The following is a 26132-nucleotide window of genomic DNA, read 5'->3' on the forward strand; positions in this document are numbered from 1 at the left end:
AACTTTCTGAATCAATTTTCTTTGAGCTAGAATTTCTTATGCTTGTTATCGGCCCGAGGGTGGGTGTTCGCATGTGAAGGTCTGGAGAAAATCCATCTTATCATTTTCATGAGGATCACATTTTTAAATAAACATAAGTGCATTTCCTGCATTCAGTAAATTGTAGTTTAATGGAAATTCAACTAAAAATAAACCTAACACAATATTCTTTGATTTTAGCTGCATGAAACTCCTTTGCTGACCCTAATTCTTCCTCTGTGGTTTGCAACTGCTAAATAGGTGATATAATTAGCAAGATTTATATGTGCTGGGTCTTTTAAAAGTTATGCCTGAAGGAAAACCAACGTAAGTTTAAATAGTGTGGTAGCATGCAAGTAAAAATTAAAAATAAATTGAGATTAAAATAGGATGTTTGAATTTTGCAGTTATGGATTTGCTGTTACAACTGCATATCAGGCATAATAAGTCAAGCTTCATTCCAATTATACCATTAGATTGCTATATTTAGAATTGTGTCCAGGGCAAATTCATCCACTTAAAAAAAAAGAATCAGTAAGATGTTGCATGAAATGGGGTAGAAGAGCATGAACTCAACTTCCTTTTCTGGTGGAAAAATAGTTAAGAACACCACTTGGAAAAATACTGAGTTGAAAGAACTCTAAATGTGGAAAGTTTTAAATATTAAAAATAAAATCTGAATTCAGTTGGCTCTAAAATACCACCTCAGACAATGATTCTCCCTTTCTCCTAACAATCCAGAAGACTATACATTCTTTTATACTTAAACTTTACTACAACTGGATAAGAAGTGTTTCTTTGCAGGCAAAGGCATGACCATATGCAATAAAAGTGTTGTCAGATGCCTTCTGAGGGGTGGGGCAGAATAAATCCTCTCAAACATGTAAGAAAAAAAGTTTCAAGACACTAAATGAAGAATGATAGTTGATTATGGTTTTTTCTTTTGTGTATTTGTTTAGTGTACAAGCTGTAAAAACTTGCTCATAGAACAAACTGAATCTTCCTTAAAAAAAGTTGTCTTCTTCCTCAGACATTTGGCTGATGTGGTCTTGGTGGGCATTCTAGACTTTGCACAGCCACAGGACACCTTATTACTTTGCTTAGGTTATTAAATTATTAAAGTATGTTTATATACCACAGAAGTCAAAAAAGTATCTATAATCATCACTACTCACAGCTTTCAGAACAGCTCATAAATAAGAATACCCCTCCATTTTAGATCCCATCACACAAGTATTCTGAATGTTTTGGACATTACATTACATCAATAAAGTGTATAAAAATTAAAAATAAAAATCAGTCAAAAAGGAAAAGGATGAAATCCTGAGAAAGAAAAAAATATACAAAAATACAAGCTCACAGTTTTCAATAATGTGTCCCACTGATAATGCAAGTAGTTCTCACCTGAGTGTGTGAAGGTGGTAAGCCTTTTCGGCCATATACTCCAATCAATGCATCTTTCTGAAGGGATATATTAAATTTTAGGAATTGTGGCTGATCAATGAAGAGTTGTGATCTCCAAAAAATCCCAGGGGGAACTTCTTGTATCGCTCTTCGGCCTATATCAAGTTCTCCAGAATCTATAGTGTTGTTTTCTTGTGCAAATCCCCCTAATTTTCCTGACAGGTTAGAATAATAAGAGATCAAAAATTAGTATTCCTTTCTTGCTTTCAATCATCCTTCATATAAACCAAGAAATATTTAGAATCACCTCAGATAAAATGTTACCCTACAATTGTTCTGAATATAAGATTGCAGGGCACTCCCCAATTTTAATATAACATTGCAGATACCTCACATACCATAACTTTCCTAAGCACTAACATTATGGAAACTGTTTTGGATCTACATTAAAATATTTATTTTTTTCCCCAAGAGTTTTAACAGCAGTTTTCCAGTATAAAGTCTCACACTAAAGAAACTGAAGGTGAAAGGAAAGGCAGCATACAGATTTTAAGAATAAGAGACACATAAATATAAGCTGTCAAGAGAACTAACATATGATATTTTCTACATTAAATATCAGGGCATTTATACAATACCAGCAATGTCTATATCTCTGGTTTCCTATTGTTTGTTTTTGCATTCCCCCAAAGGAAAGGCAATGTTTCCTGCTTCACTGTGCCTCTGCCCTTATGCCTCTGCTCTCCATAATGCCTACATCCCCTGCACTCCCTACCCTCAGCCCCAAGCTTCTTATCACCTCCTTATCCATGATGTCTCTTGAATACCATGTACAGTAACATGTCAAAGTCTGGTACTATCACTATTTTCTATGTCATTAATATGTATTTACTCTGCCAATTACTAGCAATAAGAACATAGCACTGAAGGGCATTAATGATTTCTGTCTATAAAGCATTTGTGCAACTCTCAGTTAGCCTTAGGTGGCTTGCAAATGCCCAGAAGAGAAAAAAGATGCTAACATGCAAAAGACACATGATGTCAAATGCCAACACCAAAAAAATGGGCTATTGGTTGTGGCATTAAAAAAAGAAGAAAATAAAGTCATAAACTTTAGATAGCACCAACAAATGTTTTGTTCAGGCGGTTAAGTCTGGGCACCAGAGACTGAACCTACGCTGCAGCTTAAGTACAGAACAGTATCATACAACCTGCAAGGCTCTGAGCCATCCTGGTGAAGCACAGTCCAATAATGAAAGGGATAAAATTGTTAAAGCTCAAGCTGATGACCTGGCAAGGCACTGGGCTGGATGCTGTGGACAGCAAAGTTCAGTGATAGCTTTGAGATCTCCACATTGCCCCTGGTTGTACTGGGATAGGCACATGCTAAATGTGGAAAAGATTACAAGCCTTTCCCAAAGCTCATCAGCAAACAAATTGTGATTTTGTTGTGGCAGTGTCTTCAGTCTGTCAGAAGGGTAGGAAGCAGAACTACTAAGAATGATTCACCAAAAAAGTGGTTTGCCCAAACTTGCTTTAAAATCTGGGATGGTTTAGGTGAGGTTGCATTGAGTTTGTTGGAAGCCAAAGACTCAGACTGGATGTTCGGGCACTAATGCCATGTTGTGCAGCTGGACACAGGCAGTCTTGGAAGCTGGTGCCAGGGTCAAAGCTTGCTTTGATCTGATGGAAACAGCACTGTCAAATCAAGGCTGAGGTGCAAATATGTGTGTAAGAATTTGCTTACCAGCACATATCAACTCTTGTGTAAGCAAGTAATGTCACATTTAAGCAGCTGGCACATCATGGTGAGAGCCTCAAGAGAAGTAATATAAGGAAAAAAAGAGCTGTATTCACAATCTTACAGACCGCTGTTTGGTTTTTTTTACCAATTTATACTTCTTTTCAGCAGCTAGTCTGTTATAAAGGCTGAACTAAGCCCATCTGAATGTGCTAGGCATGTTGAAGTGATGCTGACTTGTTTGAGCAGAAGTGCTCAAAAGAACTGACAACACTCCGTTGCTGTTCCGTCTTTTATGTTCAAATTCTACATTATTCATCATTTGATGGAACAAACTGAGACAACCTTTTTGCAAACATTTAGACTGTAAAAAACTAGATTAAAATCTGAAATGCCAGGTGAGGTCACAGATTGATCCTTGCCACTTTTTGTGCATCCAAGATGAACAGAGACTGCTCCTGAATTAAACAGGTACAGAAGAACTACTGAGGTGCCTTGAGTGGGGACTTGCATCGTCACCAGAGCTGGGCCACAATGGTATTCACAGTCACTGAAAATGTCTCACTCTCAGGATCATATTGATCAGTGTTCTGCTGAGAAGGGACAGCGAAATAACTGATCTTGGAGGAATAATTTTTTTACACTTCTCAGGATGAGTCTGATGCTTTTTTAACTTTGGACTTAACCTTTAACAATATTCATACGTTATTCTGTAAGACAGCTCTGTATTCACCATTTCACGTCATTTAAGCATTTATTTTTTACCACTTCCTTTAAAATTAAGCTTGGTGCATAATATAAATTCACACACTGATGACTGGTTATCAGTAAATAATAAACACTTGTTTGCAGTATTGATCTGTAGCATCCCCTGCTTCTACATTTGAAATGAAAAATATCTATTACTGAAAAGATGAACTAGACAGCTTGAGCAGGTGCACTTTATCCAACATTTTGACCAACTCGCTAGGAATGCCTATCACTGGGCTTCAACACTTAACCCGAGATCTTAACGATCTTATGGACTCCCATTTTCTTCAGCAAAAAGGAGGCAGTTTTACCCTGTAGCCACGTGCTCCTTCAATGCCACACAACCTACCTCAAACTCATCACTAGCTCTTTGCCCTGCTAGGAATAGAGCATTAATTACTCTTTCTTACTTGCTGTATCTCAGTGGGCGTAAGAAAAATCTTAATAGTCCCCTGATTTCCTCTTGACTTGCTAAACAATTTCAGTTCTTATATACAGCTTCCTTTCAAAATAGATGTTCATTCACACAATTCCATTATGTCATAACAATCCAAATAAGAAACCAAATTTTAAAATACCTAGGCTCCTGCATACTCTTTCATTAGACTTTTTGTCTCTTCCCAGAATTACTTTTTTCACAGATCTTTTCCAAAAGACAGTAATACAAATATACAGAAATAAGTAAATCATTTTATATAATTATTTTTATTGATATTGGTAGATATGTTATTATTTAATTTACAAAATACATTCATCTGCTGCATCACATACTATCTAATATATCACATCCTTATACGAAGCGTTTGTGATCTTGATAGTCCGATGCATTATGGTTAATTAATAGGCAAAATATTTGTATTTAGTATTTGTGAGCTGTTTTTTGACCATCTGAGGTTAGGGCGGACGAAAGTCTGAGCTAAAAAAACATCGAAAGCAGTAATATTTAATTATTATACTAGAAAATAATTCACAAATACACTATGAAATGTTCTAAAGGCAAACCCCCTCTTATTTGTAGACACTCTATAGATTAAAACGAGATACCCTGTGAATAACTGAGTATCTACAAAACAGAATAAAAATGAATATGCGACCAAAACACAAAAAGGCTCCACAATAAAACTGTTGCATAGCGTCACACATAATGTCATTTTCCATCCTTCAAAGGCAGTACTAATTAGAATATTAGGTTGCAAGGCTGGATTTACAGACAGTCAATAGCATGTTCTCCCATTCCTTTGAATAACCTAGCATTCAGATCTTTTTTCTGTGAGACTTCTGCTATAAATCCTTGTGCAACAACTATTTCAAGAAATAAAATAAAAATCTTGCTTAAAAGTGTATCTTTTATGAAAAAAAATGCCCCATAACATCTAATTAAGAAGTTATGACTTTAATTACCGTAAAAATACTGTAAGCAAACAAAAAAATCTCTATGCATATTATATTACCTAAAGAAAGCATAATGTATTTTAACTAGTAAAACCTCAAAAAGTGCTTTTAAGTAAGCCAAAAGAAATACATCTTTTCCCATTTACCTTTTTCAGATCTTGCATTTTAAAAAAGTAATTTTGAATTTGACATATATTATTTCAAGGTATTTCTTAATCGCATATAGATTTTTATATGACATAAAATAAAGCCAGGAACGTGTGACCAACTACTAAAACACAATGGTTATACAAACTGTTTTTGAACTTCTCTATCACCGAGTTATAAAACCAGACAAAGCACTGATGCACCACAAGTAAATGTTTGATTAGCACGGCTTACAAATTACTTTGGAGAACCTAAACTGAAATGGCCTATAAAATTAATCATAACCATAGAGAACACATATGGCACTTTATGCAGGCCTGAATTGTGCCTGTCCAGATAAGCAGGTGGTATGTTGTCAACAGAAGAAACAAAACAAAAAGCCTTTGGAAAAGACTTGTTCAGAGATTCAGGTTTCACTTGAACAATTTGCATTTAAGGATGGTTTAACATGTATTTACTGCCAATTTATGATAGCTATTTCTAGGTAAACCACAGCTGAATTTTCTTCAGAGGTCATAAAGATGCATTATCAAGTTTAAGCTTGCTAATTCATCACACATTGTACCTTTCTGAATGGCAAATGACACAGTAGGCTGTGATTTTCTGGACAAAGCAGGCCCAGGATATCTGATGTTTAGATGAGAAAAAATCAAGCCACAAGCTGGACCCATACAACAGTGGGAATTCTTCCATCTCAATCAGAGTATCAGGGAGATCACCAGGGGGTTGAAGATGGGCAGTTGCTCAGCTGTAGAAGTACCCAAATCAAGGCTTTACTGATTCTTCCTTAGAGTTTTCAGTAACTAGTATGATAGCATGGGGCTCCCCTCCTTAAATTTCACATTTCACTTTCCTTTCTGTTTAACTTTCCTTTTGTGGTTTAAAATGTGTATTCTCTGGTCTGTCTCGTGTTTAGTATTGATGTATGCTGATAAATGACCACTTACTATATTGTGCAGAGGACAGCATTTTAAGAGTGGAATTATCCCTGTTCTCTTGTACAGTACGTAGGGAGAGACATAAGGAAGAAAAAAATGGCATAATGGCATCTGATGTAGCTATTTCTTTTTATTGTTGAGGCAACAAGTAAAAAAAAAAATTACCACAGGAAAAAGAACAATTTCTATTTACGAAATAGTTACAAAAACACGTATATATTCTATATAAGAAAGAATACTGGCTACTAAGGGTAAGAGACAGTGGGATGATAAGATGTCAGCTTCAGTATTCATTAGCTATACTAGCTTTTTTGCTATTAATTCAAAACAAGTAAGAACACAGAAAGAGATAACAAAAATCTGAGGTTAAGAAAAAGGCACTAAAGGAAATGAAAAATGAAAAAGTCCTAATAGAGAAGTTTCATATGCTTGCAAAGGTGACAAAAAGAATGAACTGAGCTGTATCTTTTCTATAACTTGGAGCTGTGATAACTTGAAAAAATTTCAAGATGTCAGTTACTGGCAGAGGCTTCCTCCTTTTCATGGTAAAGAGGTCACAGCTCTACCTTGTGAAAGGGAAAATGGATTTTTGTGTAATGAAGCAAACATCGCATTCATCAACCATTTAAATCAAGTTTTCCATTCAAAACCTATTGATTTTAAAGTCTCTGTTAGCCAAAAGTGCAGAGGCTCTTAAATGTTTTGAGAATCTTAAAGGGCAACATGGAAAAAAATCGATAAAAATAATCCCTTCGTGTGGTTTGTATTTTAAAAGCTTCTACAACAGCATTAATCAAGTTTTTATTTGTTTGTTTGTTTGGTTTGGTTTTTTACTTTATATGTTGGTTGGATGATTCAGATGACTATATGCTAAAAACACTGGGAAAACAAATGAACATATTATCCACAACCTATTTAATTTCAGAGAGAAATAAAAAAAAAGAAGAAGAAAACATAATCTGAAGAGAAAAACACAAGCCGTTCCATACGGAAGTCAGCACTGCACAGGAAGCTCCTTGATCATGAGCTGCCTTCTAAGCATGTCTAGGAGAGAAACTTTGGAAATATGCAAAACCTCTCTGATGTGCCTTTTCTGGTGCCAGATTTTTAGGAGAGATTATGTTCTGCTTGCCATGGACAAGGCTTTTGACTGAAAACTGTCCAGTGCTCTTTGGAACTCCTCAAGACTGAATCTTGGTACCAGGTGCCATATATGAAATATCATGGCCTGTCACCTTGGGCTCCCTGTCTTAGTTGTGGCCATTTCTGCACCATGAGACCTCAGACACCCCAGTCCTGAGGAAGAATGCTCTGAGTCAGCCTCAGCACCATTCTGCTACCTCTGAAGACCCCACAACCATCAATACAGTACCACAAATTTTAGAGTAAGCAGAAGTTCTGCTTCACTGGATGTGATGAGAGCTTTTCCAGCCTCATCAAATATTACACATAAATTCCCAGAAGAAACTCTTTTTGACAACCAGCTTCCCTAGTAAGATGAACATCATTGCCCAGGATACATTGCACCTTTCACATGCCAGCTAGAAAGGATGGTGAGCTCTTTTCAAATGAAATACAACTCTTGTTCATTATCTACATGCCTGTTTAAAATTACTATTACCTAAAAATGCTCTGTACTTTCATTAAATAGACAGATTTTTGGAGGAAAAGTGTTAAATTCTGGCAATGTAAAGAAGACATGAAGAAAGGAAATGCTCAAAAATAAAAAAACAGGAAAGAAAGATGGTGCCTGTTTCACTTACCACTTTCTCCAGCAGGTACTGTTACAGGATGTGTTGGCACAGTATCAGAATTCACTTTTCCATTCTCAAATGTATCGTTTTCAGTTTGCTGCAGCTGCCAGTTGAGGCCAAACAGATGCATTGCTGGTGGTAAAGGAAACAGGTTATTTGATGCTCTTAACCACAATGACAAATCACACAAATAATGGCTTTCCACGCTTCACAGCGAAACAGCAACTCAAACATTAAAAAATTAAATTACAGGAACAAGCATTCCCAGACTAATAGTTCAACTTAGCAATGGCACTAAGCAATTACTACCCCTGTCCTTTAATGATACAGTGCTTTCGGTGAATGCAGTTGACAGAAAGCTCACCAGTCTCATTCTGAGTCTTTTACCGGTCCCAAATCAATGTTCAAAAGGATAGGCAGTAATTATGTCCTTTTCTCTTTATTCATTTTCGATCCTTCTGAAGAGACAAATCATTTAAGCAAGCTCCTAAATGACCTACTAAAACAATTTATTTCACCAGCAGATGGATCCATTCTGGTTAGCCAGAGAAGGAAATGAAACAACTCAAGAGGAAGGAGGGTGCTGTGGGTGTTGCAGGGCTAACCTAAGACTCAAACGCTTTTTTTCACATTGTCACCAACATCCTGAACAACCACCAGTTCCATGCCCATTCCCCATGCTAGTTTCTAGAATAAGGCCAAGACCATTAGCAGAGCTGGAGACACTGAGGCACTTTGTTCCGATAACAATAATGTTTAAGTTACGTTTCTGAACTACTTCATTCCCCACAACCACATTTATTGGAAAGGTGGTACTACACTAAGAAGTTTAACATAGTTGGGCTGAACATGAAAGACAGAGTCAGCATTCCACGGTGTTAGGGCAACTATTTAAGGAACCTTGATATCACTCACTAGGGAATAATGAATGAACATCCCATCTAAACTTTTGAAGCAAAAATATAGAAAAATATTATTACCTGAATAATGTACTGTGGTACACCTACATGAAATTTCTTGCTATCTGTGGTGTATTTTCTTCTCTTTCCTTGCCTCAATTATACCATCAAAATTAATCTTGTAATTTCTCCAATTTGTGTGTGGTATAACATGGTTTTGCTCTTTCTACAATAGCAGCTATTTGCAAAGCTAAAATATTATTTCAGTGTGACTAGAGAATAAATATACATTGGGAAAAAGTGTGTAATCATGTATTGTACCCATTAGTGCAAAATAGAAGGAAAGTAATACACTGTATCTTGTTGCTTCAGATCCTTCTGTGTCTGAAACAAATCACTGATATGGTCAATGTTATTAATTTATTCATTCCTTCTAACCAAGTGAATTCTTCATCCCTCTTGATTTAATCTCTGATCTTTTTATCTTCCTGTGTTGACCACAGCAAACATTACTTATGACAAACAGGCATCAGTGGATTTTTTGTCAGGCAGACAGCAAACACTGCAGAATTAAGATCCTTTCTGCTAGATCTTTGCATTAAACTCTCCCCCCTATACTCAACAAAACAAAACCCCAGTATGCAGTCAGTGACCTATTCCTAAATGTTTCAGACTGAAATCCTCACTATAGATGACATATTCTCTTCGTTCCAAGTCTCTGAGTCTACTACTACTCGCCTTTCTCAGACCTTAAATTGCCTGTCAAAGTCTGATAATGTAGAATGTTCCTTGACCCTAAAATCTTACTTCTTTTTTCCCCTCTAATCTCATTAAACCATAAATCCAACCACTGCCATTTTTGGCACATCACTAGAATTAGCCATTATTATTTTGGCCCTACCTCAGCTGAAATTCTTATTTATGTATTTATCACCTGATGATTGTATCTGTTTTAATGTATTTCAACAAAATCCCTAGGGTCAAACTCTACAATCTGTTATACTAGTTCATTTCACTGGCAGCAATGGAAGTCTGCAAATAGCTAAATATTTCATGATTAAAACTGAGTACATTTCTTGTTTTCAGTCTGGAGGTCTAAAGCACCTCTCCAAACTTTGCTGGATTCTTACCACTTTTAATATTCTTCAGGAGAAAAAAGGGAAGTGACATTCATTTTGTAACTCTAGAGGTGCATCCCATCCAAACACATGAGCTTAGAACATAATTAACAGCTTTGTTTGCTGGAGCTATGCACATGCCTGTGCCTCTTCATGCTCCACTGCGAGATTAGAAATGGAAGCTCTGATGTGACCTTCTAGCCATTCCCTCATAATGCACAACAGCTGGAATTTGAAGTTTTCAAAGGCAAGGACTATGGGATCTATATTGATCACATCTCAATGAACCATGACAATTACCTTTTCTTAGTGTTTGTACTGATTTGAGCCCCACTGCTGTTCACTGTCAAAGATGGTAAGAGTTGTATCCTCAAAAATACAATTGCTCTCTCAGCTAGCAGCAAGTTCAATAAAAAATGTTTAATAAAAATTAACAGATGGATACATGCAGCTGTTTGACAGCTTGTGAATATCACGATATTTTTGAAAACCAAAAATGTTACTTGACAAGTCCAATGACAACCAAAAACTGACAATGTGTATTACTACACTAAATAATTAAAATTTGTAATCTCTGAAAAAGCACTATAGAATTTATAAGAATTCTCCTTTCACTACAGACAAATGAGAACAACATGAAAGGATTAGGCTTGATGGTACAGGATCAAAATCCAAGGTACAATTTCTTTAGGGATGGGGAACTTGAAGAACATGGGTAAATTTACCGATTGAGACAAATTCAGGTACTATTTTGTAGATTAAGACTGGCCTCTTCTCAGCAAGTCATCTATATAAAAGCAAGCAGCCTGGACTAAAAGAGTGTAATTATACCTACAGTAGCACTGATGTTAACACAAAAATGCTATTATTTGTTACAGGCTATCAGGTAATCTTACCATGACCACACCGCTCACTGAAGGGTTTCTGAACCTCCTTAAACTGCTTCTCATGCTTGGCTGATGTTACCTTTTTGTAATCTAGACCTGTAATTGAGGTCTAGATATTTTGCTTTGCAATTAGTGTACAAGGCCTTCATTTTACTCAATAATTAAAACAGCAAGTGAGAATACGTTTCACCGCAAACACTTGAAAAAAAATTACAACTAATTTACACAGTGTAAAACATTTTACCATCATCTGCTTCAGGAAGAAGTTGCTGCTATCAGGACCTTTTATTCTTGTGATGTTGCCAGCCCATTTGTCTTGCATGCTCCTTTCTCAAGCTAGTATTGCTGTGCTTTATGCATTCTCTTTACAAGGAATTTGTTCTTGAGCAAACACACAGTATTATCTTCAAAATGCTCTTTGAGACTTTCTTCAGCAAGCCAAACAGAAATCAGTTCCTTTATTAGTAGGGGGTATGAGAGATGGATAATTTACATTACTTCGTGGCAGAACTAGAATTGTGAGAGCTGGCAACGACTGCATTCAAATGGGGAGTGCTTCCCTTCAGGGGCTCACAGCTCTCCTCTGCCCAGGTTGTAAGAGGCATAAAAAACAATTTTAACAGAAAACTAATGTATGTAGCTGTACTCCCTTTAGCTTGTCTGCATTTTTTTTCTCCTTATACACTTGAATGGTAAGAGGATAGGGAAAGCTAGCTGATAAAGAAATTACGCAGGAGTCAGCATTCTCCAGTATGCAGGATGTGCTCTGAACAGAAAACAAAGTTTGGACACAGATGTGAGTATACATACAGTGCTGGGATTTATGATTTCTCTCAGAAAGAAAGATTTTTTTCCTTTGTAGGAAAGAATAGCAATATGCAGTAAAAGCCAGAAAAAAATTATTTAGTTATTCTAGTCAAAATTCAAGGGTGTCTCTATTGTAACTCCCCAGGATCAACCATACGTTTTTTTTAAGTACTGTAAATGACAAAGTAGCTCATATGAAAAACCAAGGGTACAGCAAACACCTTATGAGCTGTGCAAGCGAAAGCATTAAAGATGAGGTGACAAGAATAAAACTATACATATATAAGCAGAGGCTTTATTCACAGAAACAGTCCTATAGCAACTGGAGAAGTAATCAAAGTTTGAGTCTCAAGTCTGAAGTACTGGTCAGAAGTGCCAGCAATTCAGCAACTTCTAGTCTGAATTCGGTAAACTTGCTTTTTGCAGTGCAAGAACTCTAAAGGTGACACAGTGCATTTTAGGGGAGCAAGAAATCACAGATAGGAGGATTGTTTTCAGTAACAAGAAGCAGAAATGGAGTTGCCTGAATTGGGAAATGAACTTCTGATGTTCCTCCAGGTCTCCTTAGAATAATGACAGATGAAAAATTAACACTAGGCAGCAGAAAAAAGCCACTATCTGTAAGTAGAAAGCATCTTCACAAGACCTCAGGAAATAAGGCCTGTGGTGTGTGTTCTAAAAACATAAAGAATTTGACACTGTGGGGAAAGTTGGCACGAGGAACTGTAATGATATTGGCAAGCCTCCTTCCTTTCTCCCATGTGTTTTACAAGGTATGGTAATCAAGTCTTATTATTCATGAAACTATACTTGAAGATGAGCTTCTTGCTAAGTTATTGAACTCATCATCCAGGACTGCCACATATGTCTGGGTGCTGGAGCTTTCAAACCATGATTTACAGAACTGCTGCCCTAAAATTAATAGAATAATATATATGCACACTTGCACATAAGGAAAAGTGAGTATCATTTATATTTAAAGCAATGCAAAAAGATTATAATTTAAACTAAGCAAATTGCAATTATTGCTCAATCTGGTTGAAGGATTATCTTCTAGTTCATCTCCCTGTTGGCAATACATTTTCAAATGAAATATTTGAACACTGAAGTGGTTTTTAAAATTATCTCCCATATATTTTCCTTGCAGCTATAATTAGAATCTAAACCTATTTTATTCTGAAGGACCTGGAGTGGACCAGAAGATGTGCAAATCAACTGCCAGTGATTTGCATTAATTTGCTTTTTCCTAAGATAATAGGATGCCTTGAATGTTGCTGCAGATCAAATAGTGAATTAAAAAAAGTTAATTAAAATTTTAAATAAAGTGAATTAAAAGTTACGAAGACCAGTTCTTTATTATTGTTTTTCTCAAATCAACAAAAAGCCTGTTATATCTAAATATAAAAATACTTAAAAGTACATGCTATTCAGTGTCTTCAAAAGGTTAGCCACAAGGAGCATCATATAAAAGTTTCTGAACTTTTGAATGTAAAACATTCTGATTTAGCTTTCTATAAAAAAACTAAGTGATATTCATCATGATCGATATGGTAACTGAAAAACTGTAGTCTCTTTCCTCTTATCCTGAACTATTAAATGGGTCCATTGATTTTACTGTTTCCCCTGCAATAAAATCCAACCTTTAAACTCTATTCCTCATTTTCTCTTGGAACCCTTAAACAAAGAATTAACAAAACACATCACAAAAAGCTGCCTAGAAAAAATATAGCAACAAAGTTATATCAGCTACCTGCTATGAAAAAAACTTACTTTCTTTGACCACTAATCAAAGATGAATATATGACATTTTAAAGTACAGATGTGTGGTAGTCTCAGTGTAATAATTGTTAGAACATTCACACAAAAATGGAACATTTATTGCTCTGAAAATTTGTAAGCTAGATGTCTCATTTTCATTGTCAAGCCAGGGACCTTTATATAACAATGGTCTAATTCTGTCAACAGAATTATGTGATGAGTATTCAAAGCTTAAGGGAGAATCCAGATTTCTTAAAATAGAAAAAAAGACCATTATTTAGTAGCCTCTTATGTAAATAAGATGTATCTGTTTCTGTCTTGTTTCAGATTTGTCCGTTTATTCTGATAGTGATCCAACATTCCCCATTATGTAATATACTTCAGTATTACCTAAATAGTCTTTAGTATTATCCCAGGATTTCTCCTGAACATAGCTTATTTTTTTTCACATAATGTCTTTCACAGTTCATAAGGTGGTGAAATATCATTACAGGTGCAGAAATGATGGGGTGTGCACATTAGATTGTTGATTCCTTTGAGATGAGGATTGTTTTGTTTAGTCCACATGAAGGCATGAAAAACATTCCATAAGTTTTGGGTTTCTATCTAACAAAGTCATAATGAATGATTGTGTTGTCAAGTATTGTGGAGAAAAAAATTTCCCCTGATTTACACTTTTCACGCAGGATAATTACTCCTCTTAATTCCTTAAGGCATTTCTTGACACTCTTCCTTCTCCATCTTTAACTCCGTCCCTTTCCTCTATTAAACTCACTTTCTGGAAAACAACTGACACTCAGGGTTTCTCCTACCTCAGGGCTGAAGTCTGTTCAGGGCAACATTCTTTAGATCGAAGCCCTCGCCCTCATCAACAGAAGCATTAAGAAAAGCAGTGCCTATATAAATGTCTGAAAATTCACTGGCAGTATCTCTCCAAGGCAAGAGCAGCAATGAGCAGCTCCAACCATTTTAAATGCCTTATTACAAAAAACCCCAACACCACAAAACCCAAAAACAACAACAATGCACAACTCTCTTGAGGAATATAATAATAATGGAAATGGCACTATATGATCATGCATAACCTATTTGCATGTTGATGGCATAGGGAAATGCAGTCTGATGAAAAGATTTAAGAACCAAAGGAAAAAGAAACACAAGCCAATTAATGTGATGTTCAAAGGACAGACGGAGCTGGGATTTTATAGTATGTAATAAAATACTTGTGTTGCAAATTTCCATCTCATGACTGGATAAAAAAGATCAAAGCTTTTCTATTCTGTATTAAGAATTACAGAATATTACAGCAAACATGCAATAAGGAGAAATGTAATAAGCTTTAATAAAAGATGATAATAAGGTTTGATAAGAACTTTTGGAATGTGACCAAATCTGGAATGTAAGATGAAAGCATCTGCATGTAGAGATTGTAGTGTGTTATTTGGAACCCCACAGAGCTAAACTGTGATTAGAACTACATATTTTTCCATAAATTAGCTTTTGTTTTGAATGTCCTGCTGAGATCATATACAAGTTGATTGAACGTGCAAATCAATATATAGGTTTTCTATTCCTTTGCTGTTTGTTAGACTTCATGATTCCATGATTACAGTGGTCCACTTATAGATCAAAGGTATATGACAAATATATGACAAAATAACCTATGACCTCTCTGCAATGTAAACTTCTTGATAGTAATTTAGATCCACCAGTGATAACTACCAGTCACCTACCTGAACTGTGCAATTATGTAGAAACATAAACCAAACAGTGTACGTAGATCGACTTGCAAAACCACAGAATTTCCACTTAAATCCATATTTAAAAACAGAACGGACACACTGAGTTCACCATCAAAGAGGCCTTTTTACACAACTCTACCTTGCCCTCAACACCTATATAAACATATAAACCATTAGATAGCTGCATAAGCAAACAATCACTAGCAAATCCTTGGTTCAACAAATGGAAGGACTGTCCTCCCCCTGCTGAAACCTCTTCACCACCCTCCATTTTAGCTCAGGTCCTTACAGGGACAGAGTTCCTCACTGCATCAGCAGGACTCACTGATGCTTAAATAGCTGTGTGTCTGGGCCAGAGACACACAGGAGGGACTGGCTACCAGATGAAGCATCCTTTATGATACACTCATTAATGCATTTTATATGCATTGGAATAACATACCCATAACATTCCTCCAGAGGCCTCACTAAAGTGCGATGTGGCTTTTACCAAACTATTCCTATAAGCAAAGATACACTGTAGGTACATGATAAACACTACCTGTAAATGCAAAGAAAAAACATAACATAAAATATATACCTTACGAAAGTAACCTATGACATAAAGACCACCTAATTGTTAATTGTTTGCACAGCCAGCGATTTGTTGCTAGCAAGCCACTTTATAAGCCACTTAGTATTTTTTAGCAGTTACATAAGCCTCAGGGGGGGGAAAAAGTTAGGATTACAGTTTCACATGGATTTTTTTTTTCCCCTATTAAAATGAAATCAGACATGACACTGAACTATAAAATCTTACAAGTGACATTAAGAACAGGCAGTCTTAGCTTTAAAGTGGCAGTCACTTTTAAAATTGTTGGAGAAAACCAATTACTCCTTTTGCTGTGTGAAAAGATATTGGATCAGTAATAAGGATGTATTTTAAAGTTAGCTACTACTTTTGGCTTTGGGTGAACTCAAATAACAAGGACTTTATCTCTTCTATTCAAACACGTGGATACCTCAATATTTTTACCTTAACTGAGATTATTAACAGAAGAGAGACAGAAAAGAAGCTGCTGGGGACCAAAAACCTGGCAAGTAAGTTGAAAACATTAAGAACTACTCCTTGTCTGTGAAAAGATTTGGAGCCTGTCAAATGAAGACCAGATGAGCTTGGAGCTCAAGTGAAGAAAATTTTTTTATCTATTGTGATATACCTTGTGTTATACCATGCAAAACAGTGGTCAGCAAAGACTGTCAATGCTATGCAGCTGGCTGCTGTTTTAGAGTGTTTAATACAGAAATAAAAATACTGCCCTTCCTGTACTGTAGTAATGGTAACTTATGGTATTTTTCAACAAAAACCACAGGAAACACATTCGTCTTTTTACTTAACTGTTTCTAATTTTCTAAATGGCTGATATTTATTTACCACACCTAGCACCCCATATTCTATAGAGCTAGTAAAATAGGTGCTTTTATGTGATCCTATTTCACCAAACATTGGGAAAACCACTTTGGTTTTGTTTGATGGGTTATATTACTGGCGATAAGTAAGCATTTCAAATGTAAACATCCACATCCTCTTTTTCCTGGATTAAAAAAACAAATGTTGTTATAGGTGATGATTCCTAAGAGACAGCTTGTTGGTTTTTTTGGTTTTGGTTGTTTTGTTTTTCGGGTTTTTTTTGGTGAATGAAGTTGTCTGAAATGGCATCAATGTGAAAATGAAGGATCTCATATCTAACGATTCCTCCCTACTTCAGAGGACATCTAACTTTCATCTATAATTAATCACTGCAGTGGGGTAATTACACCTATATAAAACCCACGTGTTCTTTCAATCTCAGTCATGAATGTAACATCAAATGATATTGCTCACAGCAAGTTCAGACACATATGCTTGACCTTTTTATTTTAAAGTGCTTGTGTATGGAGAGGTTTACCAAAATCTCATATAAATCAAACATTTTTATCAGCATGAAATTTTAAAGCATTAAAAAAAAAAGACCAAGCAGCTCTCTTCAGAGAAAGGATTCAAGAATAGATGGCAATTTACAGAACAGACACAAATTATTGAAGATGTGATTTATACACAAAGCTACCAGTTTTAATATGTCCCTAAGGGCTGGCTGCTTTCTTTGTAGACATGAATTAGAAATTAATGGAAACTACCAGCAAAGAAGACTGTAATCCACAAAAACCTGAGCAATCATCTGACTAATTTCATCTATACTTTGGAACATCTCTTGAACAAGTATAATATTTGAAGTATAACAAACGTTTATATACCACTAAAATACACTACACATTTGCCTTCATTGATAAAGCAGGAACTATATATCTAAAATTACTCTAAGCTCACAATCCCTTGGAAAAAAAAAAGGATCTGGTTTAAATTAACTTAATTTCTCATTAGACTGAAAAAGTGCTCCTATTTGGGGGCCCGCCAGAAGACTTTAGGAGGAGTGAGGAAGAGCCCACAATTCTACATGATGTGCTTGCAAGAGACTTTGGTGTTCTTAAAAATACCTTCCAGATTTTGAAAAATCACCCTATTGCATCACAGTGTGACGGCAGAATCACAGTGTGGAGCAATCACTACATGTCATCTTGCAGTTTATTACTACACTTGTTACATTGCCAGGATTACTGAATTTCAATTTGGTCCACTAGGCAAAACTGGAAAGGTGACAAGACCACTGTCGAATACCTTGTGATAAATCTGAATTAGAATACAAACCTTCTTCAGAGCAGAGGTGGGTATGCTCCTTGACAGATCAACTTTTTTAATCTCTTGATAACTTGCTCTCTTTTACAAAGTCTCCTTTAACCTTCTGACTGCCAATTACGTGTTCCAATACATCCACTGTGTGGTGAGGATTATGTTTCTCAATGAACATTTCACTCTGGGTGCCACTAACAATACTAGGATGTGGCATCCACAACACCGATCAAATATTAATACCACAAATTAAGTTTTGCATTAGTTTGAAACAAGTAACAACAGCTTTGGTTAAAAACCATCAGCCAGAGGTATTATCCATAATGGTATTCTTAATAAGTATACTTAATGTTCATGCTTCAAGAATGTGATAGTCAACATGTTTAGATTTTGTACTAATTGAATGAAAGATGTAAAAAAACATTTTCAGCCCAGTTCAGCCCAGTAAGGTGGTGAAGCATAACAACTTCATTTTCTCTCCCCATCTCCCTGTTTTGAACAAAAAAATGTAGTAAACTCAAGAAAATATGCTATTGTTTACAAAACAATTCCACACTGAGAAGGCCCAATGAACACACCAGCAAGGCTTTAACATCAAACAAAACTCATACAGATACCTGAAAGTCATAGCAATGGAATACTAAGGAAAATAAATTTATCTGAAAATGCATCTGAAAAGCTGAAAATCTCTGCAATGCAGAGAGTCACAGAGGCACTAGCTGTAATATTCAGCTTTATGTTAAGGCATAAAAACTGTGTGGAGAGTCACTTGTGTATTTACTGCCATTTACAAAGCATGTGTAAGGAAAAGGAGTTGCCTGAACTGATATTAGTAAGGCACGCCCTACAATTATTAATCACTCATCTTTTATATTTCTCTGTTTAAACATAATGAAGTACCAAAACGGAACCAGGACATCAGCACTTCAGTCTTTGAGGACTTCCTTGTGGTCCATTCAGAATGCTGAAATCCTTTAGATATTTCAGGAGGTGGATTCTACCTGATAAATAATTGTGTTCTCCTGCATTCAGCAGGTACATGACCAGACACTCAAGGCCCAATTGAAGAGGTTAAATACCCTTTGGTCCTACCTTATAGTCAGACCACATCTTGCTCTTCTGTCAAAGAAGAGCAAGATGTGGCACTGATGGATAAAACAGCAGGCAAGCAGATTTTGACAGAGCCATACGCTGGGGAGGCAGAGTCACAGCATTGCCATGACAGGCACGAAGCTTCTGGCTGCCTGTGACAATTTAGATGGACAAGACTTGGAATCATCAATTCTGGACAGAAGCAAAACATCCCTGCGTACCTAACCCACAGCTTCTTACTTTGAGAGGCAGCCACTTACAACTCCCACAAAACCTGAACTGATACTGGAAACTTTTAATTTTGGAAAAGAAAAGATGAGAGAACACTGCTGCTGCCTCCAAATGCACTAACAACACCCAAAGCCTTCCCTAAAAGCCTGGGGGATTGTTAAGTTGAGAAGCTGCTAACAAGTTTGCATGGAGTGATGTACCTTCTGTAATGCTGGAGACAGTGGCTGCCTTCAGTGTCCCAGATACAGGCAGATATTGAGCAAGAACATGAGAAATTGATGTGGTTCTCCTACGTGCCTGGTAGAGCCTGACAGCACTAAAAAGACATGCCTATATAGCTGATACTCTTTCTCAGAAAGGTTCTTAGTAGTTTCCCTACTGTATATTGATAGTAGCTTGAACACACTGTGATATGTGGTTAAAATGTAAAAGCTCAGAGCACTTTCCTCAAATGATGACAACAGGTCAAGAGGAAAGGCAAAATTATAACAAAATATTACTGATTTAAAATTTTTTTTTTTAGAATCAGATATATGAGTATGTTAGTCTACCTCAATGCCTCTAATTTGATGGAATGAGGAATGGAATGAGAGAATAAAGCTGGCAAACGTTAAAAATCTGCCACATATCTGCAGAGAGAGGATTTATTTCCAACCCACACACCTCAGTGAATCTTCAGTCATAGCTAAGGTCCCAGCACAACCTAGGAAAACTGACAGAAATGGGGAGAGAATGTAGAAAACGCAAGTTCTTGACAAAGGTCTCAGTGACAATAAATTTACAATATTCAAAATTAAATGCAGGTCAAAGAGACAAACAGCTTCTATAAACACATCATGAAAGTAAAGGTGATTAATGGCACCTAGACTATACTCTCCTTCATGCCTGTTAATTACAATACCTATGCTGGGTATTGTAATAAAAATTCCATTTAAACGGCATTATTAATTAAGTTGTTTTCTTCCTTCCTGGCAGTAATTGAGCTTTACAAATAGCAGAATAATGTTAACTTGACATTGCAATAAAAAAAGAAATATTATATTGTTCTTTATTGATAAAGCAAAATAGGTTGCTTTTGATTAAAGGTGTATTTAATCATTGCTTTAGTCACAAAGAATCCAGTTCTGTAATTGTCATAAGTCCATTTGTTTTGGGAAGGGCAGTTGTATTCTGCTGTGACTTCTGCCAGCGAGCCCAACTGGAAAGGCATCTGGTCCTCCATAGTCTATGAGTAGATGTGAATGCCAGCAGCTGTCATACTAAATCCTGAGCAATATGGCAGAACTACAGACAACAAACTCAGAAGCAGCACTGGAGACATGGAAAGTTAACCTCAGTCTGCAGAAACAGACAATTTTCTCATTTTAAAGGACTATTTGGAACTCACCCGCTGGATAGCTAATTGATCCTTAACTGTAATTATAACACCGTGCATCCTTCTGTGTCAGTCTCCTCTGAAACTTGTTTGCTATTTTTCCTGGACACCCCCTTCTTCTCTTTCTACCTTACAATGTCTTATCTTACGTTGTTCTGTTACTATTCTCAGTAAGTTTTTGGAATAACTCAGAAAATAATTGTCCATTATTAGAAATCTGATAGCATACAAAATTTTAGTGTAAATATCTTGAAATAACTATAAAACATTCCGAGATGGACAGAAAGCATGAACGCACAATAGAATAATCACAGACCAAGCACAATGTTTCTATTTTTACACAAATGTGGAAAATAAGAATTTCTGTAATTAACAAACACAGCTTTAAAGACTGGTATCTGTTTCCCATTCACATTTCATTTGCAATTTGCATTATGACTGTATGGTTATCTCTGTGATAAAACAGAACAGCAATTTTTATACGATTTCTCATAAAATGAAATATAAACTACAAGATGTTTCAGTTGTTAAGTCTAAATGTTAGCTTGCTTTTCTGTCCAAAATGGATTTGCTTAACTGCTCATAGCAAGCAGGAGTCATAAAAATAGTCCTGTGGCCTTTTTAATTAAATAAAATTCCTTTTTCCCTAGAGAAGAGATGTCCTTCTGTTATCAGTGATACTTAATTATTTCCTTAATCAGAGAGAATAGCTGTCTGGTGTATATTCTTGGCCTGACCACTGTCTGCAGAGTTAAGGCTAACAAAAAGTTCAGTCCCAAGGTACACAGTGGGTAAAATGCTCAGAAGACTTGGAAGTATGACAGATTGTTGTGAAGACGTCAGGACAGCTAAATAGGTCAGGTCTCACTGTGTATTCAAAGAATGTTTTATGTTGATAGAAACCTATTTAGCAGACAGAAGACAAGATCCATGACAGATGCATGCAATCTGTCAGTGTGCAACTCTTCAAGCCTAGCTGACTGGATCTGGTGCTATAATTCTAACACTGACTGAAGAAAACAGCTCTCCTCTTTGGTTCCATGCACTGTGCAAATTGCATTAAGTTGTACTGACTTAGACAATGTCAAGACAGTGCCATGGGCAACGGAGAATCCATTGCTAAAGCAATTCCTGGGGAAGAAAGAGGGCTCCTAGTGTCCCCAAATTCTCATTGATTTTATCCAGTTTTTGAATACACACTAAAGAAGAAATAATTAATACAGTACCAATCTGTAAATACAGGTGGCCAGACTCTGTCCTTTGCAACAATATACTACAAGCAACTACTCTTGACTGATGCAATCGCACAGTGAATTCTTCTGTAAGGAAAAAAAGCACACCCAGGAACAACAAATTCCTCCCCTTAATAAACCAAGAGTGAATAGATCCCAAAAGGCAGAACTGAAGTATGAAGGTTACATATGAAACTGATTTGATGACCATGTTTGTCCTAGGAATTGCTCTACAAAACTCTACCATCATTCACTGTAAATGATGGATGCTGAATGAGGCAGTAAGCCATAGGGAGGAGAAGGAAAAGTCATGTTTTGTCTTGCACATTGCAAAGCTGGATACTATTTCTGGCTCTCACACAGACTCCCGCTACAAAGTTTGGGTAAAATGATTAATATGTATATAGAAAAAGGTCAAACTAAGGCAACTTCATATTTCTTATGCTTTCATGTCTTAAATTTAATACTGCTCTTCCCAGTCTTCCAAAAAGGAAGGAAGAAAGATTCTAAAATGTTCAAGTTGGAAAAAAAATTGGTCATTTTCTTCCTTGGTTGCAAATCTGATTATGACTAGCCATTAAGCAAATGAGCAGCTTGAAGAAATTCCAGTGTAATCTTGATCCCCAAATGAGGCAGTTTGTATTCTTTATTCCCCATCTTTTAAACTCCTTATTTAGGACACTTTTTCTTTAAATTCTTTAAACTAGAGCTATTTTAAAATTCTGTTCATCTGTATATTGTTGTACTATCTTTTGGTTCAGCACTTGCATGTTTCTGTTGTTCAATTCCTTGGTTTTAAACCATTTAACAGTAGAGAGCCTCTACATTTTTCCACAGCTCACTTCTTTTCTCTAAAAGTTATCAGGTCTTGATAAGGATGGTAAACTTAAACATTTTGTACATTGCAAAATGGTTGAGAGAGACCATGAGGGCTTGAAAAGCAAGAATATGCAGAGAGGCTGGGAGTAAGACTTTCTCTTAGACTGAATTAACATTTTCAGTTCCTTCTGACCCCAAAAACTGCATTAGATGGCCTTATAATGCAGTGTTTGCTCTGATCCATGCCGATGATGACATTGTCTGCTCTCACCTCCTCCATGTAGACTGTAAATGTAGGAGTCTTTCCTGTCCAAGTGATAGAAGGAGTGCAAGACAGTGCAAGACTCTGGATGCAGTTCCTTCCTCTGGGCTGGACTAATTGTTTGAGCTGTAATTGACTGAGCAGTTTGGCAAAGGCAGACATGCAATATAGCACTTTAGTCTCTTTTGCCTTATGCTGCCTCAGCAGAGGCAGTGGGATATGAAGTCACTTTCTCTACCCCATATGCATTGCAACTAAAATAAACCTGGGTGTAACATGTTCATTTTTCAGCCCTTCCTGAGAAGGGCCTGGTTACACACCATTCACCAGATGAGCAGTCCCATTATTTCTTCAGTCTGTAGCTGCCACACTCACAGGGTGGGGATCAGCCACACTCCATTCCTTATTAACATGTACCAGTGTGTTTTGCAGCAGGGGCTGCAATGTTTTCACACTTATGGCAGTGTCTCTCTGTGAAGTTTAAAATGTGTCTCAAGCTTTACAAATGTGACATGCCACAGAATCACAGAATGTCAGAGTTGGAAGGGACCGCTAGAGATCATCTAGTCCGGCTCTCCCATTAAAGCAGTATCCCCTGTTTTTTTTCATCCAATCTACACAGCACTGCATCCAGGCAGGTTGTGAACATCTCCAGAAAAGGAGACTCCACAACTTCCCTGGGCAGCCTGTTCCAGTGCTTTGTCAACCTCATAGTAAACAAGTTTTTTCTTATGTTTAAATGGAACTTCCTGCCTTCCAGCTTGTGCCCGTTGCCCCTTATCCCGTCACTGGGAACTACTGAGAAGAATCTGGCTCCATCCTCTGTGCACCCAGAGTCCAAGCTCCCTCAGCTTTTCCTGATGAGAGAGATGTTTCAGTTCCCTAACCATCTTCATCACCCTCCTCCGGACTCTCTCCAGTAGTTCCCTGTCTCTCCTGAGCTGCGGAGCCCAGAACTGGATGCAGTGTTCCATCTGTGGCCTCACCAGGGCAGAATACCCTCCCTCTACCTACTGGCCACACTCTTCTTTAGGCAGCCTAGGATTCCACTGGCCTTCCTGGCAGCAAGGGAACACTGCTGGCTCATGGATAATGTACTCTCTATCAGTCCCTAGAATCTTCTCCTCTGAACTGCTTTCCAGCAGGTCCACCCCTAACCTATACTGGTGCTTGGGGTTCTTCCTCCCCAGGTGCAGGACCTTACATTTGTCCCCGTTGAACCTCATCAGGTTCTTCTCTGCCCAGCTCTCCAGCCTGTCCAGGTCACGCTGGATGGCAACACAGCTCTCTGGAGTGTCAGCCACCCTTTCCAGATTTGTAACATCAGTGAACTTGCTGACTGAACACTCTGTACCCTTGTCCAGGTTGTTTATGGATATGTTGAACAAGACCAGACAGAGTATTGACCCCTGGGGGACGGCAGGCAAGCCAGACCACTGAGTCAGAGGAGGTCACACAATATTGCAGTCCTTCCCATCTTCTTATGTGATGACCAATTTCCTACTCAGTCATTTACCTTTCACACCTATCCTATGAAATGGTTAACCAAGATGAAGGACCATTTCCATCTTACATAAATGATTTGCACTGATTTATACTTTAATGGCCTGTTAAATGGACAGTATTTCTGTAGAGATTGGAAAACCACATATATGAATGAGTGTAATCCATTCATGTTTTTATGGACCCAAAGTTCTCTAGAGAGACTCCCTGAGTGCTGGATTTTGCATTTAGATTGCTGAGTTAGCTGAAATATGTGTAATATCACCCGTAGGCGAGAAGCTCCCTATTGACTCCGGGCAGGGCAAGGCCCTTGTGCATTGTTTACCTCAGCAAGGATGTGATCTGGCATGTGCCTATGAAATGCTGTACAGCTATATTTTGCTTTTTTTTACAGAGCATGTGAACAAATGATGTGTGGAGCTGAAAGTTCTCACTCACAGGAAAGCTCAGCTCTTTTTCCTGAACACAGGAATAGAGGCGCATTAGACATGCTTATATTTCTTAATGTGCCTGTGGGAGAAATAATCCAGTACAGCTATCATCTTGTGCCCCTCAGATTCATAAGTAATCTGGCTCCTTGGGGCTAGCAAAGTGTAGAGCTCAGCTCAGAATCAGGTCTTCAGCATTTTATTAACTGTATGGCTGTTTTTCTCAGTTTTTTACATGAAACTTCAAGCTGAATTCCTTCTTTTGTATTTATGGATTTATTTAGAGCATATGTTTGCCTCTGATGACTTATGAGGCAGTATTATGTTGACCAAATGCAAATAATTGTGTTTTACAAATGGGATTATTCAATCCCACTTAAAAATGGATATAGTTGCAAAGCTTTATGACAAACCACACCTTTATACTCCTGTGCACATTCACACAAAACCCCCATGAACCCAGTGACTGAATGGGACCAGACAGCAGTGGCAAGCCCTAGATTTACATACATGCCTTTTTCTCTTTGGGACTGAAAGCTGCAGTTAGAAAAGAAGCCCTGCTTTGCTGGGGCAGAGAGGAATTCCTTCAGCTACTCAGCAACCCAGTTTCTCGCATTGTTCACAGGAGCTTCAGCCCAGTAAGAATACTTCAAAGGCTTCATACATCTTAGGCTATGCCTTGGACTAAAATGTAGCAAGGCTGTTTCAACAAAAGCAATGAAGATTTAAGGTTCATAAGGCCTTCTTGGCTTTATTATCAATTTACACTGATTTTTAAAAGAAGGAGGGTATTGGCTCTCCTCTATATTCTTTCCTTGACTTATTAAGACTTCGAATCTGAGTGCAACAAATTCCAAAAACCAGACCCTTACACTTACATTTCAGTAAGTGTGGGGACTTAAATTTCTAATTAACAAATTGCTGAAAGTCTTTGAAGACCTTTTATGAACTCCAAGGTGAAAAAATCTGTAATCTGGATAAAGCTACAGAAAAAGTTACAGACACAGAAAGCGCCTGTTCTGTTCCCTTAATAAAGTTAATGACAAGTTTCTCACAGACAAGTACTGCCTCCATTAACTGCCTAAAATTCAAATTATTTAATATTTATAACGAACATTTATGAAATTA

General features: G+C 37.1%; 1 protein-coding gene across 1 annotated transcript in view; it reads right to left on the reverse strand.

The window, feature by feature from the left end:
- Positions 1–26132, reverse strand: part of TENM3 (teneurin transmembrane protein 3) — a 404704-nt gene that overhangs the window by 86528 nt on the left and 292044 nt on the right. Inside the window, exons 8-9 of the mRNA XM_030449605.1 lie at positions 8154–8276; positions 1423–1637 (exon numbers count right to left, since the gene is read on the reverse strand). Coding sequence (XP_030305465.1) covers positions 1423–1637; positions 8154–8276 — 338 coding nt within the window. The remainder of the gene's footprint in view (positions 1–1422; positions 1638–8153; positions 8277–26132) is intronic.

The sequence above is a fragment of the Calypte anna genome, chromosome 4A (genome assembly GCF_003957555.1).
Source record: "Calypte anna isolate BGI_N300 chromosome 4A, bCalAnn1_v1.p, whole genome shotgun sequence".
NCBI lineage: Eukaryota > Metazoa > Chordata > Aves > Apodiformes > Trochilidae > Calypte > Calypte anna.